At 35.7% G+C, this 16,332-nt stretch overlaps 1 protein-coding gene across 1 annotated transcript; it reads right to left on the reverse strand.

Annotated features, from left to right (window-relative positions):
• Nucleotides 1-4,420: 4,420 nt before the first annotated feature.
• On the reverse strand, nt 4,421-6,518 carry LOC113692534 (rust resistance kinase Lr10-like). The gene is made up of 2 exons (XM_027210951.2): nt 5,804-6,518; nt 4,421-5,663 (listed from the first exon to the last, which is right to left on the reverse strand). Exons 1-2 carry the CDS (start codon nt 6,516-6,518, stop codon nt 4,504-4,506), a joined length of 1,875 nt encoding a protein of 624 aa, XP_027066752.2. The 3' UTR covers nt 4,421-4,503.
• Nucleotides 6,519-16,332: the final 9,814 nt, after the last annotated feature.

Consider the following 16,332-nt stretch of genomic DNA (forward strand, 5'->3'; position numbering starts at 1 on the left):
AAAAATGGAAAATATGACATTATGTAGTTTGTATTATGTTTTATATGATCTACTCCATTTAATGATCAGTACTCAAGTATAGTCCTTTTTTTTTTAATATCCTGATTGTTACTTTTATTGTCATGAAAATAGATGTTGGTGTTATATGCAATATAGATAAAGATTGTTCATTGTATGCTAATAAATTGAAAAACCTTTTAATGATGACAATATTTTACTTATTTGTGATTATTCAACAAGTGGTCTTTTTTAAAACTGAAATTTCGGCTGTAGAAGGGCTTACATGCTTTGTTTCTGTTATAGTAGAGTATGCACCTGATATGTTGTAATAGATGTAATAATATGATATTATACGTGCAATATATAGATGAGACTTTGAATTGCTAAACTTGTTGTAGAGTTACAAAGTTGATCTTTTGTTTATGCTCTATGAAGCAGTAATAGTTGCACAATCTTGAAATTGAAGCCTTGTTTTTCTAAGCAATTTCACTTACACACCCTCACATTTGATAAAGTTAAGATACATATATTTTTTCATAGTATTCTAACTACTTAATGCAAAACTTGAGACTGGTTATGGAATGAAATTATTCTCTCTCCTAATACCAATTTTATACTATTTTGTATTGGAATTGGGCTGATTTGTTACCAGCTAATTAGTTTTAAGAGAGGTTTTCGATATTTTTAAAAGCTCAGGGGAGGGCAGGGGGACTGTCAGAAACTTTAGGGGAGGTTTTTGAAATTATAGCTAAATGTTAATTGTTCCAAATTGATAATAAAAAATCAAAGCTTAAGGGACGAGACATGCTTTTGCTTAAACAATTAGGACCAAATTGGTTAAACAGCTAACCAATATAATAGGGATACTGAAAGTGCACTTTTTCCTAGTTTATATGTAGGGATAATTTTAGAAACCTCCCCTGAGGTTTTTGACTATTTTACTCACCTCCCTTCAAATTTGAATAATTACACTAACCTCCCTTCATGCAGTAAAATGACTATAATATCATTAACTTATAGATAATTCCTACAAACAAAAAAACTCTACAACTACAACTAGTTTTTAATTCTAAAGTAACGGCTGCCACACAAAGCAAACTTTTATTCTCTCTCTCCGACTCTCTATCCTTCCTTATCTCTCTTGCATCTCATAATTCACTCATTTTTCACTGCTACCATCTACACAACCATCTAATACATCTCGAATCCTCATCATTATAGAAATAGATCCTCTATCTTTTTTTATTTTCTTTTTTTATAAGTATTATCGAATTGAAATTGCTAAATGACAAGTTACCGGAGCAAATTTGTTGCCAAAGAAAATCAAGATATAAAAGGATGGCGGTGATATAGCGCATAGACAAGAAAATAAAAGTGATGGCTAAAAAGGAATATGGAATAAGGAAGGGTATGCTATTATGCTAATTGTGCAAAAAAGAATTTTGGAATATAAAAACTATAATTATATTTGCCTAGAGACATTGGATATCATCTCTAGTGTTGCTTTTGGTTGCTCCGTATTAGTATTCTTGGTGGGTTAAATTATTTTAGTATCAACAAAGTTTGCAGCCATTTGGATTGAGTTTGGATAGTAATATTGGCCAATTCAAACGCTGAATTTAGGTTTAAAAAATTGAGGCTAAATATTATATTGAATGCAAATATTTAGACAAAAAAAAATTGGGAAGCTTTGGGGTGGCAAAAAAAATTGGAGAAGAATTTAGGGAAGCTTTAGGAAGAACTTAGGCCAAAAAAAAAAAATTTGGGTAGCTCTAGGGCAGCAAAGGTGGGCTATCAAAATTGTGAGAATATGGGGATTAAGTTGAAGTAGCTTATTTAATTCGCTAGGATGGTGGTTATGCAGAATAGTTGCAATGTGGAAGAAATTCATGAGTTAGTTTTCCCCCTTCTAACTAACAAAGGGGTATTATAGGATTTTTGAGGACAAATTTAGCATATTAGATCTATATTGTTACTGAAATGCTAATAATAGGAGAGATATATATAATTTTTTAAATTAGGGAAGAGCTACCTGCAATAGTCTAAAACCTCAGAGAGGTTTCTAAAATTATCCCTTAAATGTAAACTCTTCCGTCCCGGTACCACCACAACATATTTATCATCTTATCTTACTTGTCATATAGTCCCTTCCATTTTGTTAAAGGCTTGCTTTAGTCTTCTAACATGTAAAACGGAGTATCTCCATTTTAAACCTGTAAAAAGTTTCTTGATAAACTTTGGTTTAGTGATCAAGGCTCAATCTCAAGAGTAAGAGATCCGGAGTTTATTGTTTAAATGTAAATTTATCTTGAAAAAAGAACTTGCAAGAAATTTCTTAATGTTCAAGCTAAGTAACTTTTTTAATAAAAAAAAAAGAGGGGAGAATTGTCCAATAGGGCAGTGCAACCTTATATGAAGGGAAATAATCAAACCATCACGTGAGCACATTTTGAAAAAAAGTGTGTTTCCACAATTGATGCCCTTCATATAAACTAGGGATAATTTCACAAACCTTCCCTGAGGTTTCTCACTATTACAAAGAGCTCCCCTCAGGTTTTAAAAATTACATATACCTCTCATACTTTTACTGTTTAGTAAAAATGTAGGTCCAAGAGTTTAGATTTTCTTTCAAAAATCCTAAATTACTCTTTTATACAAAATTAAGAAAGAAAAATATAGTATACTCAATCATTTTCTTCCACACTTTGCATAAATTAATAAACCAAATCCCTAACAATCATCCAAATATAAGTTCTAAATCAATTAACCATCCAAAAAAAAAAACAATTTTACATACATATCAATACTTACCACAATAAAAAAAACATACAAAATCCTATTGACAACCAATTTTATATCCCCAAATTAAATATCAATGCTCAAATACCTTTTCAATATAAATTAATTTGACCTGGAACCACCATTACAAGTCTCATATGGTCTTAAAATATTAATATCTCAAAAGTTGAGAATAAATTCTACCTCCACAATAAGATCATAATAAAAAATTTCTAATCCAATGAAAGAAATCATTATGTAATTATTGACATTTTATAAAAGTTTTTCTTAACAATAAATAAAATATGACAAATTTCACATCTTTAGTTCTTTTTCCTATTTCAATCATCAATTTCATTATTTATTTTTCTATCACTGCGAGCCTCTTCATTTCCTTCTAGTTTGACATATAATTTACTCCTTTGTAGATTTTGTAATTTCAATTTGTTAATATCTACAAAATTGAAGATAATAAAAAGAGGTTATATTAAATAGAAAATAGACAAGAGACAGAAAAATAGATTTTTTTAGGTTTTGTAATTTTATTGCCTTAAATCTAAAATTGTCTATTAAGTGGATGACATTATAAGTATTTTAATATGTCAAGGGAGGTAAGTATAATTTCTTAAACCTAAGGGGAGCCGAGTGCAATTGTCAGAAACGTCAAGGAAGGTTTCTGAAATTATCCCTATAAACTATGCAAAGGTTTGGCTTTTCTGCATTCACATTCGTTAAGAAACTCCCTTACAAATAAACCCCATAAAGAGAAGTCAACTCATCAGTCATCACATCAGCTATTTTGAGGGCACAAAGGAGAATTTTCAGGGTCCAACTTTTGCAACTGTACCCTACACGAAAAATGGCCAACCTAAAGTCACAAAGTCTTACCCTGTCTTAATTGAGAGCACAAAGGAGCATTTTCAGAGGGCCAACTTCTGCAACTCTGCCCACACGTAAAATGGCCAAAATGAAGTCATCGTCTTATCCTGTCTTAATTTCCTGTCTTCCATTTCTTTCTTCTACGCTTGGTTTCCACCAAATCCAATCTAGAATCTAGGCATTACTCTTTCTTCATGTTGCGTAGAAAGTATATCGGTTGGAACGTGGAGCATTCATCCCCAAGCAAGAAGTATCCAATGAACTTCGTAGTACATGTTGAAGTAAAAGTCTACGTATAAGAATTTGACTAGTAGCACCTGTACTGGAAAATGTCAGAAGACTTAAAAGAGCAATTGCTGTTGTAATAGCGAGGCAAAGTGGACCTCACCCTGAATTTTTTTATTTTGAATTTTTTTTCGAAATATAAATCAAGTCTACTAATCTACCATCTCATAAGCAGCTAAACCCACTTGTTTGGCTGTTGGAATAGTGAGGTAAAGTGGACCTTACCATGAATTTTTCTAATATAAATCAAGTCTACTAATATATCAATCCATCTATTTGTGAAATGGTTTATTGATGGATATGATTTGCAATGGTCCTTCTTCCTTACCATCGTCCTTTTATTAAGATTTTATAACAATAGATAAAAAATTCATCAACTGGAACACAACTATTAGGAATCAAGAGGAATAAAAACTTATCACATGAAACACCAAAATTAGTTGGCATGGCGTACATATTATCTAGTTCTAGTATTTTCCCATTTTATTGACACCAAGTGGGAATTTAAAAAAACACATGGATAAGTTCCATAAGAATAAGAATGGCAAAGTTGAGCACTACTTATCTATCAATCTGCTCTATTTCAAGAGGTACAGAGTTACATGGGGACTCTGTGGGCTCCTCAGAACAACTGTAACTACTACTTTGAAGATGTCTTACAGGAGAGTCTGAAGGACAAAAGCGTGGCTTAGCAGGTAATTGCAGGTCTTGGAGATCACCTCCAAGCATTTCTATGACTTCTCTCATTGAAGGACGATTCTCAGGTATCATCTGTATGCACCACAATGCTGTCAAAATCAATTTTTTTCTAATTGTTTTTTCTTCTTCAGTTGCATGATCTCCAATTTCCATATCCTCTCCTTGGTCAATCTTATCATATATCCATGAGGGAAAGTAAATTTGACTTGAATGCTGAGCAAGAGCATTGATATTCTTCCTCCTTCCTGCCATCTCCATTAGTAACATCCCAAAGCTATAAACATCAGCCTTGTTTGAAACATTTCCAATTTTCTTGTAAAATAGTTCTGGAGCCATGTATCCCAATGTTCCTCTCACAACTGTGAGAGACACTACACTGTTTTGCAGAGGATGTAATTTAGCTAGTCCGAAGTCTGAAACCTTTGGTACGAAGTTGTCATCGAGTAAAATGTTATGTGGTTTAATATCAAAATGCACAATTTGCATGTTGCAGCCTTGGTGCAAGTATTGTATCCCACGAGCCACGCCTGAGGCGATCTCAAATGCCTTCTTCCAACTCAATGATAGCCTATTAGAATGTTCTGCAAAAATAAACTTATCTAGTGATCCATTAGGCATGTACTCATAAATAAGGGCACGCTTGGAGGCAGTAACACAAAATCCCGCTAATCGCACAACATTTACGTGGTGAATTCTCCCGAGTGAAGCAACCTCATTAATAAATTCTTGGCCATTGGCTTTGGACTTGGTTAGCATCTTGATTGCTACTAATTGGCCACCACGCAATTTCCCTTTGTAGACAGAACCGTAACCTCCTTCACCTAATTTCTCCTTAAAATTGTTGCTCATCTTCTTTATCTCTCTGTAGGAGTACCTTCGGGGAATGAGGTTGTTTCGACTTTTGAGAAACTTTTCTATAGCATCATGTAGTGACAAATGCCTGCGGCGGAGTTCGTAAATGTAGTATGCAATTGAGAGTGCAATCCAAATGCCAAAAAATCCTCCACTGCCAATTACCCCATCTGTGATAGGATTAAACACGTAAAATAAACTAACAAATTGCATTTGGATGTATTTATTTAGTTATGAAATTGACAATTAAAAAAATCAGCCACATAATTAATGAAAGTCAGAAATTGACATAGTTTGGGTATTGGCTTACAGCATAGCGCAGATGAACAAAAACTATCGCTGTATCCCATCCATTCAAGCTCGAAACCAGATGCCATCAGGTCATGAATGTCCCCGTAAGAAATGTTCCTTGTTTCAGCACCAAGAGAGTTCTGAAACTGTGAAGTAATAGTTTTGTAGATGGTACAAGTCTCTTCAATAGTAGATGCCATCAGATCGTTTCCAAACACAACATAACTGTAAAAATCTTTTGCAGTGAGACAAGGAGAAGTATCTATATAGAGAGGAGAATCGATTGGTCTTTTGCAGCTCACAAATACTATTGAATCATGCGGCTCTGGTGGATGTAAAGGATTATAAGAATAATGAGTAATTGAGTAAAGTGGAAGACTTGAACAGTTGTTCTTCTGCACCCCAGGATCGATAACATGAATCCTTTTGGAACTGCTTCCGAAATTCATGATACTTTTTTCCTCTACATAATATTTGTTGGAATTAGATCCCAAGTACAGTACGGTACGATTATGCTCGCAAGAGAGTCGAACATTTGGGTGACCGCAGCCTTGTGGACCGCCTTCTACTCGGAAAAGGCCCGTTGCATATATGTGGACTTCCCCGCAGTAGAATTGTTGATAACATTTTTGATCTTTCTCTGGTTTATCTTCCTCAAGTTGATCAATCCTGGTTGAAACTGCCTCTACAAAGAGCAGGGCCAAACACACTGTAAAAGCCTTCGAAAGAAACATAGTGATGAATTTGCTAATATTGTTGGAAAGAAAGGAAGAGAGATGTGAGTCTAACCGTTAATTAACTGATTAAAGCCACAAGTGATCGGGTTTATTGCATGAATAGTTTTAGCATTTCTTTGTAAATGTTTCAGTCTAAACTCTTAAGTAGTAATATTTAATATTCTAGAGGCTAGGTAGAAAATTGAGAACCGAATACTTATTATCTATGAATATTAGCTTTAAGTCTGCTCCTACCAAAAGTAAACACTTGAGTCACTAATAAGTGTGTGCCCCCAATGGCACTAAATGGACAAAGCCTTCAAGTTTAACGAATTCTGTTGGTTTATAATTTAGTTTAAAATATGAGATATCGTTTTGTATGTTTTGAAATCATGGGAGATTTTTCTGTGTATTAGATATATCACAGGGAGTTTTTTGGTTTTTAATCCTAAAATAATAGGAAAATTTATATTTTATCCTTATAATACTTTTATGCTTTTTCTACATAATCAATGGTTTTAAAAATTATAATAACTTTCTCATGATTTAGAGCAATTATCAAAGTGACAAAAATCGTCATTTGTAATAGAAACAGATGACGTCCCGCACAGGCAGTTCGACCGGTACTGATAAGTCCGTCTTTATGGTAAGATCCCGTGTTGGACTCCGCTGTGATAAAATTGTTGGCATCTTTGGGCAAGGTTCTACTGACCTTAGGGGGATTAGTTGGCCAAAAAAAGGCTGGGACACCCCCTAGGTGGAAAAAAAAAATAGAAACAGATGAAATTTCAAGATTTCCTTTGTTTCGTGCTATTAAAAATTAGTGCATTTTCATTTTTCAGTCCAAGAAAAAGAAACATGTGCAGTTTTGACCGAAAAGCGTTTGAACTCAATTTCTGTGACGACGCAGAGTAACGGGGCCACATTTGAATTTCTACCCTGTGACTGAGAATAGGAATGCCACATTTGAGTCAAAGTCGAATAGGAAAGCCCGACCGAGTCAAAGTCTATCCGTTACTAATTTCCGGTCTGTCCTTTCCATTTTATAAAGGAGTATTATCACTTTACTCCCTTAACGATTGGTGCTACTATCAATTTCTCCTTTAATGTTATTTTTTACTCATTTTATCCCCAAAATTAACGGTCAAACTTAACGGAGTTTGTTAATTAAAATGAAAAGACATGTATAACTCTTAAAATTATTATCACTTTATCCCCGTAAAATATAGTCTCATTATCAATTTACCCCATAGAGTTATATTTTAGACAATTTATCCTACCATTAAACCAACTTAGTAAGTTAAAAAACTTTAGAAAAAAATACCCTCCTCTTTGCATAATAAAAATAATAAAAAATTTAGAGTGACTCTTCTCTTTTTTAGTATCAAGAAAAAAGTGAAAGTATTAATTTCTTTCTTCTTGACAATCTTATTAATATTGAAAAAAATAGAAAGATGGAGAGGGGGAGGGGGAGGGGGAGAGAGAGAGCTCAATTCTTTTCTTAAAAATTACAAATAAGAAAGAATTAAATACTTTTATTATTTTAAAATTATTTCACTTTTTTGTTTACCACCAAATTCCAATCCTAATCTTGACAACTTTAAAGTAATATGATAATGTTAGACTTTTATTTATTTTCTTTTTTTGTAAAATCTAATTTTTTTGTCTCCTTCTTTCTTATCTCTTTTTCTTTTCCTAGTATTAATAAATGTGAAAAAAAATTTGAGAAAATCCTTTTATTTTTATGTTTTTCGATCTCTTAAAGTGAAAAAAAAGGAAGAATAACCATTCCAATTTTTGTATTTTTAATTATATATAAAAAAGGGTAAATATATTTAAATTTTTTTGACCGTACTAGTTAGATTAACGGTGAGGTAAAATGCTTAGAAAATAATATTAGAAACTAAAGTGATTGTATCATTATAATCTAAACGAATAAAGTAATAATAACAATGTAGCAATGCTATAAAATAAAAGGGTATTTTTGTCCAAAATTTTTTAACGTGTTGAGTTGAATTACTCATGGGAGTAAAGTGACTAAAAGATAACGTTAGAGGTAAACTGATAGTAATGGTATAATTTAAAAGGGTAAAGTGATAATAACCCTTTTATAAATTTGTTATATCGGCAGACTTGGTGATTTCCATGGACTCGAGTTTCCAGACTCGTATGGAGTTACGCACATTGTATGGGCTGTGGGCAGCAATAATTCCGGGATGGTTAAGTTCAATTGAACAGATAGGAAATCATTTCTTTAATAATGTAAATTAGGTATCAGAATATATTGGGGTAAAGTTGGGTTGAGTGGTTAATGGAAGGGACGGTAAGCAGGTTGTCCTCTATGTACAAAAAAAAAAAAAAAAAAAAAAAAATGCAATCACAGTACAAACTTAGAACATTAATCCCCTCGTTTGGATGGTGAGTTTTTTGGATGTTTATATGAACTTTACTGTAATTTACTTTAAGAATTGTAGAAAACTTTTTGTGTAGTTGTATCAATGTGTAAATTTTTTTCTTTTTTCTTTTTTCCCTCTTCTTTAGTTGATTGACAGAAAGGGTGAAAATGTTAGGAAGTTATAATTTTTAAGGTCTTTTGGCAATATAGATAAACCTCAAGGCCTGACTCGCAGTTTGGCCAAATTTCAAGAGAGATATAAGTAATTAACCAAGAAAAAAAATGACCGATGCATCAAAAAATATAGGCTGCAGGGAGTATAGGCTAATTGATCAGATTATTGTTCGAAAAAAAAAATTGCAACAATAAGGTTCTGACAGGATTATGGTATAAGTTTTGACAAGATTATGGTATCAAATTATGGCTGCAGCAAAAAGAAATTTTTTTTTTTTTAAATTTCTGCCCGGCAGCTCGCGTGGAACTTTTTTTAAAAAAATAAGTTGGCTGCCGACTTGACACAGGCCAGCAGCCATCATCAAAAGCAAACAAAAAAAAAAAAAAGAAATGTGAGGATGTTAGGTGATGGGTCCCCATTTTGATGGTTCCTGTAGTTGCTTCTGGTATGATGTATGGGATGGATCGTGGATTCTCTCTTCACCGGTTCTAACTTTATTCAAAGTTAACCCACCAATTTGCATGAATTCAGTTTTGCAAACTCATTTAAATTTATTGTCACTAACTAAGTTATCAATATATACCCTCCTTTGCACTCATCATTAATTTTAAATATTTACTTATAACATTTAATAAGCTTAATTATTAATTTTTTTCCATTCATATTCTATGTAGCAAAATTACATATTATTTAATAATTAGACAATAAAAATTTAAAAATTTGAACTAAATATTATAAAAGTTAACATAAAAACCTCGTTGATGAATTCTTGACCATTAGCTTTGGACTTGCTCAATATCTTGATTGCTACTAGTCGACCACTGCGCAAATTTCCTCTGTACACACAACCATAACCACCTACTCCTAACTTTTCCTTAAAATTGTTAGTCTTTTTTTTTTTTTTTTTTGTCGATACAGGGGTGTCTGGATCAATCCTTACGGGGCTCGACTAATCCCCTGCTGCCCAGGCCCGGAGCCCCAACCCGACCCTAGCACATTAAATGCGCAGAAAAATCCAGCAAAGCGGAGGCTCGAACTCGTGACCTCTTGTTAGTCATCTTCTTGATTTGTTTGTAGGAGTACCTGATAGGGATCAAGTTGTTGCGACTTTGGAAATACTCTTCCACACCGTCGTACATCGATAAATGCCTTCGTTGACACTTGTCGATGAGACGTATCTTGGATTCTGCTAGCTTAGAGACAGATGCTCCACAATCCAACTGATAGACTTTCTACGAAACATAAAGAAAGAGTAACGTCTGGACTCTAGACTCAAGATTGGAGGTGGACTCTAGAGTAACTTCACTTTGGCCTTTTTTCCTGCCGGGTAGAGTAAAAGTTAGCCCCTTACTATGCTTCTTTATCGACAGTGAGTTATAAGTGGGGTTAAAAACTAAATATTCCTAAGTCCATTACCAAATCTGAACATCATCTTTTGGTGAGTTGAGGCCACAATTACAAACTAGTGGGGTTAAAAAAAAGAAATTTTGTTAAGCTACCATACTCAAAAGAAACTCAAACGGACTCCGAAAGGTTTCGTCCATAGAAATAATGGATCATGCTAGCAAACTGGAGAAGGTTTATCATTGATGGGAGGTACTGATAGGGCATTATTTGTTTGCAATTTTATTATTAATTTCCCCTTTTGTTCGTATCAAATATTGTGTTAATTGTTGATATTTACTTATATTTGGTATCTGGACTTAATTCCAGGGAATGGAGCAGAAAACTACAAAAAGCAGGGACTTTTTGAAGCAAATTACTTCACAAGTGGGAGTCTTCTGCGAAGCTCCCTCAACGTGTCCCACAAGAGATCAAACAAACGGCTTCCCTTTTTAGCTGATGAAGAGAAGGCTGGTACAAGGAGTCCTAGGAACATTAGGAAACAAGGAGTAATTCGGCAGGCTTTTCTTTTGAGTTTGTTTGACTCTCAATCTCGGCGGGGACCACGGGATAAGAGCATTTGGAGTCATCATTCCTTTTGGACTTTAAAATGAGAAAGAAACGTACAAGGCTTGTAAATTGGAATTGGACTCTCAATTCGTGCGGGGACCACGGGATAAAGGAAAGCCTTGTGTCATGTATCCTTTTGGCTATATAAGAAAGGCTGAAGGGAGAGTTTTAGTTGAGCTTTTTAGCATAGTTTAGTTTTGTTTCTTTCTTGGCTCTTTTGATGGCCTGGACCTCAATGAAATTACTTGAAGATTTTCTCATGAGACGTGGCTAAGTTTGTCTAATCAAGAACAACGGAGGACTTGGTTCTACTAAATTTGTGAGATCGAATTAGTTTTTATTTATTTCCATTATTCACTGGTATTTGTCTATCTTCTGCTTTATGTTCATATGGTTGTTTTATTATTCGATTATCCAGGGCCCGGATTCTAGATTAATTCAATAACCTGAAGCCAATTAGGATAGTTAAATCCGTAATTGTTTAATTATTCTAAACTGGTGGCAACTGGCATGATTGGGTTTGTGCCAGGGAGATAGACAGGCTAACTTAAAGAGACCCTCGTAGCGTGTTGATTGGTTAGAATTAGGCTCTTCTAATTATTCATGCAATTAGGGAATTGAACTTCTATGGTCGTACCTAGGGTTATTTCCTGATTAGAGAAATAGTCAACGGTCGTACCTTGGCTATCGACAAATTGAGGAAGAGTTGGTTGTTTATCGCGTGTATGACAACTATAACTAATTTATCAGATAGTAACTGGAATAATCCTTGCATCTGTGATCGAATTAAGTGAACCATCTCCGAAGTTGTCTCTTGGCTAGAGTTCATCCATTTTTATTGTTATTGTGATAATTAGTTATTTGAGTTGTAGTTACTTTATTTTTATTTTAATTTATTCCAAGTAATTTAGTTACTCTCATTTTCAAAAACCCCCCATATCTGGAACTTGAGAAGAAATTAAATTATCCCCAGTCCCTGTGGATTCGACCCTGCTTACCGCTATATACAGAATTTGTATTTTATTTGAGCAGGTATTTATTATTGCACAGGTTCGGCACCTGTCAATTTTTGGCGCCGTTGCCGGGGACTGGTGTCAGATTAATTTGTTTCTTTTTGAGTTCACCTTGTTTTTATTTATTTATTTTTTTTTATTTTTCTCTTGTTTTTTTTTATATATATAGTTTATGGCCTCTAACACTCCGTATTTTGGTGATATAATGGATTTTGTTTCCGAGGAAGGCGATGAGACTAGTTTTTTTGCTAAGTTCGCACATGCAGAGGCCGTAAACTCTATTAGAAAACGAATGGCTGCTGCAACCTGTAAAATTTGTTATGCCAGGGATCATTCAACTGGTATGTGCCCCGAATATCAAGATAATCTGAGTGTCCCACTCAATAATTATGGAGATTTTTCACCCTGGTCTCAAACGTGGTATAACTCTAATCCAAACGGGTATGATCAAGGATGGTGGGATAACTCCAGTTATGATTATACAACAGGGCCAATGAATTTTCAGCAGCCAATGAGTTTTCAGCAGTATGAGTCTCAAGAACAGTCATCCATGTCAGGTATGTCTCTTGAAGAAATGGTTGAATTAATAGCTACTAACATATATCAAATTCAACAGGGGGTACACCAACTTCAACAGGAGACACAAAGGATGAATAAAGGGATGGAAGAAGCAAGGCGTGAACGGGCATTTAAAACGAGCAAATTGATTTCTCCAGTTTATGAAGAATTGCCCTCACCGACTATTATCGACCATGAGGAAGATGAGAGTGCAGTTATTCTGACAAATGACATGGTACTGCAAGAATCTCAAGAAGAAGAATCTAAAGATGCAGTTGAAAAGAAAGTTGAAGAGCAAAAATTGAGACCCCAACATCAAATGGTTCAAGTGAATGAATCCAGTGAACAATCTCCAAATGCGGTGACATCTCCTCCACTCCTTAATCAATACTTTCCTGACTCCTATTCTTTAACTCCTGTTACTGAAATTGATTTTATTATACCAGACGATTTTGAATTTCATGCCAGGAATAAGTTAAGAGTCATGATGGCAAAATATTTCGAACCAATAAGTGATCGTGATGGAGGAGTGGGTGAAGATTTAAGATCATCACTTGTTTGTTTGGCGCCATCTACTAATCCATGGAAGACCGTAGCTCGGGTGGTCAAGAATTACTCCATTTACGAGGGCTATCAGGATTATATAGAAGATGAAGCACTGAAACGAGCTACACGATTTTATCCTCCGTGAACAAGCATAGCAATGTCTAGCCAAAGACATTAAAGAAAGGCGCTGCTTGGGAGGCAACCCAAGGCTCTTTGTTTTAGTTTTCTTATGTTTTTGGAGTTTTTGTTAAGTGTTAGTTGCATTTAGTGATTTGTTGTTTGGTGGCAGGGAATTAGCGATTAGGCGTGCCCACGCCAAGTGGTCACGCCTGAGAAAAAGGAATTTTCGCTCAGGTTCTGCGAACTCCATAGTAGTTAGACGTGCCCACGCCAGATGGTCACGCCTGACGGAGGAAATTTTCGTTCAGGATCTGCGGACTCTATAGCAGTTAGACGTGCCCACGCCAGGTGGTCACGCCTGAGGGAAAGAAATTCTCGTTCAGGATCTGCGGACTCTATAGCAGTTGAGCGTGCCCACGCCTTAGCCAGAGGTTCCTTGACTAAAAAAAAAAAAAAAAAAATTTTAAAACATTTTCCGTTGTACACCTTCAGTTTTGATTCTCACAATTCGGATTTTGAAATTTGAATGTGCAAAAAAAAAAAAAAAGCTATTTTTTTTCCCTTCTTCTTTCTTTCTTTCTTCTTCTTTCTTTTTCTTTTCTTTCTTTCTTCTCCTCTGTTTTGCTCTGTCCGCCGCCCGTGCCCACCGCCATCTCCAACTCCACCGCGCGCCACCCTCTTCCTCGACCAGACCGCGTGCCGCCGTTCCTCCTTGGCCACGACCACCACCACCTCGCGAGCACCAGCCGCGCGCCGTGCACACCACCAACTCCCTCCACTCGCGCGCTGCCATCAGCCCTTCCGCCCTCCACCTTCGCACGGTACCACCAGCTCCCTCTCCAGCCAGCTCATCACCAGCTCCAGCCGCGCCTCATCCCACGGTCCACCGCCAGCTCGCGGCCGAGGCTTGCCGCGCCTCTCCCCGCCACAGCTCTTCTCCAGCTTTGACCACCACGCACAGAAGCTCCACTCACGCACGCCAACAGCCCCGCCTCTCACGCACAGCTTGTCCAGCCACGCCATCACCACCTGTCAAAATTGACAGGTGGAGGTATTGTAATTTCTTCCCCGATTAACATAGATTTCTGGAATTTGTGTTTGGATTTCTGGTTGGATAGAAGAAGGTGTTGTTTTGGGCAATTTCTAGGGTAAAATTTTGGACGGAATTGGGTTTAATTGCTGCCATACGTGGGGATATTTTTCTGATATTTATTGAGTTGCTGCTATTTGATTTAAATCCTCCATGTGTGTACACCAGTGGTACTGGTTGCATTGTTACTTACAGTTTCTTGATCCTTAGTGCTTAAATTATTTTTCGAATCCTGAACGGTGGTTGCTGGAATTGCCAATTTCTGTGATCAATTGCTAATTTTAGCAGGTTGAATTGGGTATTTAACTGTCCAATTGGAGACAGTTGTTACGGTTTTGGGTCCATTTGTGTTTAAATTGTATAATTTGTGTCGAGTTGTGGGTAATTTGCTGTGGCTGTTGGTTAAATTAAGAGGTGCCTGTTACGCTTAAATTTGCTTATTGAAGTTAGTTGCCTCTGATTGCCTTGTTTAGGAGCATTTTATCATTTTGGTTTCCTTTACTAAGCTATTTGGAGCACTTGTTGCATGATTGGACTGCCTTGATTCTGAATTTGACTACATTTGGACCACAGGGGCTCATTGATTGCATTTGTTATTAGTGTTGAGGTATTCGTATAACCTGTGGGTGATTGAATTGTGCCTATTGTTCATGGGGTTGGTTTTAAACAAAAAAAAAATTGTTATTACTTTGAAATTCCTGTTTCCATTATCTGTTGGCAATTGTAGTCCCTTGTGATTAGAGTGACATCTAGAGATCATGGTAAGGCTAAGATCCGCTTCTAGGTTTAAAACACCTAGACACTCGCAGCCTCCTCCTACCCCAGGGGCTAACGACTGGGTCCAACTCCGAATGCAAGTTGCATAGCATGGTGCAGAATTTGGTAGCACTCCGCCCGACCCACTCCTGTTTTGACAATTTCAGGGAAGTACCGTTACCCTTCTCCTTCCTTTTGCTGTTAGTTTATCACATTGAGGGCAATGTGTGAATTAGGTGTGGGGGGATCAGTTTGGGGTGCGAGTATTTTTGTTTTTAGTTTCTAAAGGCCGTTCCTTTATTTTTAGTTTGATATTTATCTCCCTTTTCGTTTATTTTCTTTTCTTTTTCTAGTGGTCAGTTCTTTTATGACTACCAAGTTTTGATGCTGGATTGTTGCCTCTAATTATGCTATTGCCAAGTTTTATTAAAAAGGTATCAAGTTGATGTGGTTGAGTTCAGGAGTATCTCTTTGGTGAATATCAATAATTGCTTAACTTTTCCTATTTTTGGTTAACTTTTCTAAGCATGGGGAATGATTGTTGGCATTTTTCATGTGAATTGGTCCATTTATTAATTTTAGTTCTCCATGTTTGGAAATTTGAGGCTGGCTGCTGTTATTTTTTGTGCTATTTTAGTTATTGTGCTATATGGTTGTAAATAAGAGCTGACTGTACTCCGCTAGTGATTACTATTGAGTAACCGGGGATCTTCACCTAAAGTGTCGATTCTCGCGTCAAAAGATAGTAGTTACTATGAATGCGTGGTCCCGTAGCGATTGGAGTTGAGTAACCGGGCTCCTCCATCTGTGAAATGTTGGAGTTCGCGTCAAAAGGCTCTAATGGCTATAGATTAAGTCTTTTGTTATTCAAAAAAAAAAAACAAAAAACAAAAAACAAAAAAATAAAACAAAAAAATAAAAAACAAAAAAATAAAAAAACAAAAAAAACAAAAAGGAAAAAAAAGTGAAATAAAGATTGTGTTAGTGTGTGAATAAGTCAGCTTGCCGGTTTGTGATCTTAATGTCGAGATTTTGGTTAATAGTTGGACCATTTGCTGATAAATGTGAACAACCATTCCTTTTTCTTAGATTAGTTTGTTTTAAATTGGAGAAGTTGGGGGTTGGGAAGCTAACTGGAGTAATTTTCTTTGATCCTGACCTGTGATACTTGATGTAAGTTTTTCTGGATATCTTGGCAATACGGTAGTTGGAGCGATAGTCATTGT

This window comes from Coffea arabica, chromosome 6c (genome assembly GCF_036785885.1).
Source record: "Coffea arabica cultivar ET-39 chromosome 6c, Coffea Arabica ET-39 HiFi, whole genome shotgun sequence".
Lineage (NCBI taxonomy): Eukaryota > Viridiplantae > Streptophyta > Magnoliopsida > Gentianales > Rubiaceae > Coffea > Coffea arabica.

Coding starts and splice junctions, on each gene's coding strand:
- LOC113692534 (XM_027210951.2), bottom strand. CDS start 6,518: ATGTTTCTTTCGAAGGCTTTTACAGTGTGTTTGGCCCTGCTCTTTGTA. Junction 5,664..5,803: donor TTGTTCATCTGCGCTATGCT/GTAAGCCAATAC, acceptor ATCCTATCACAG/ATGGGGTAATTGGCAGTGGA.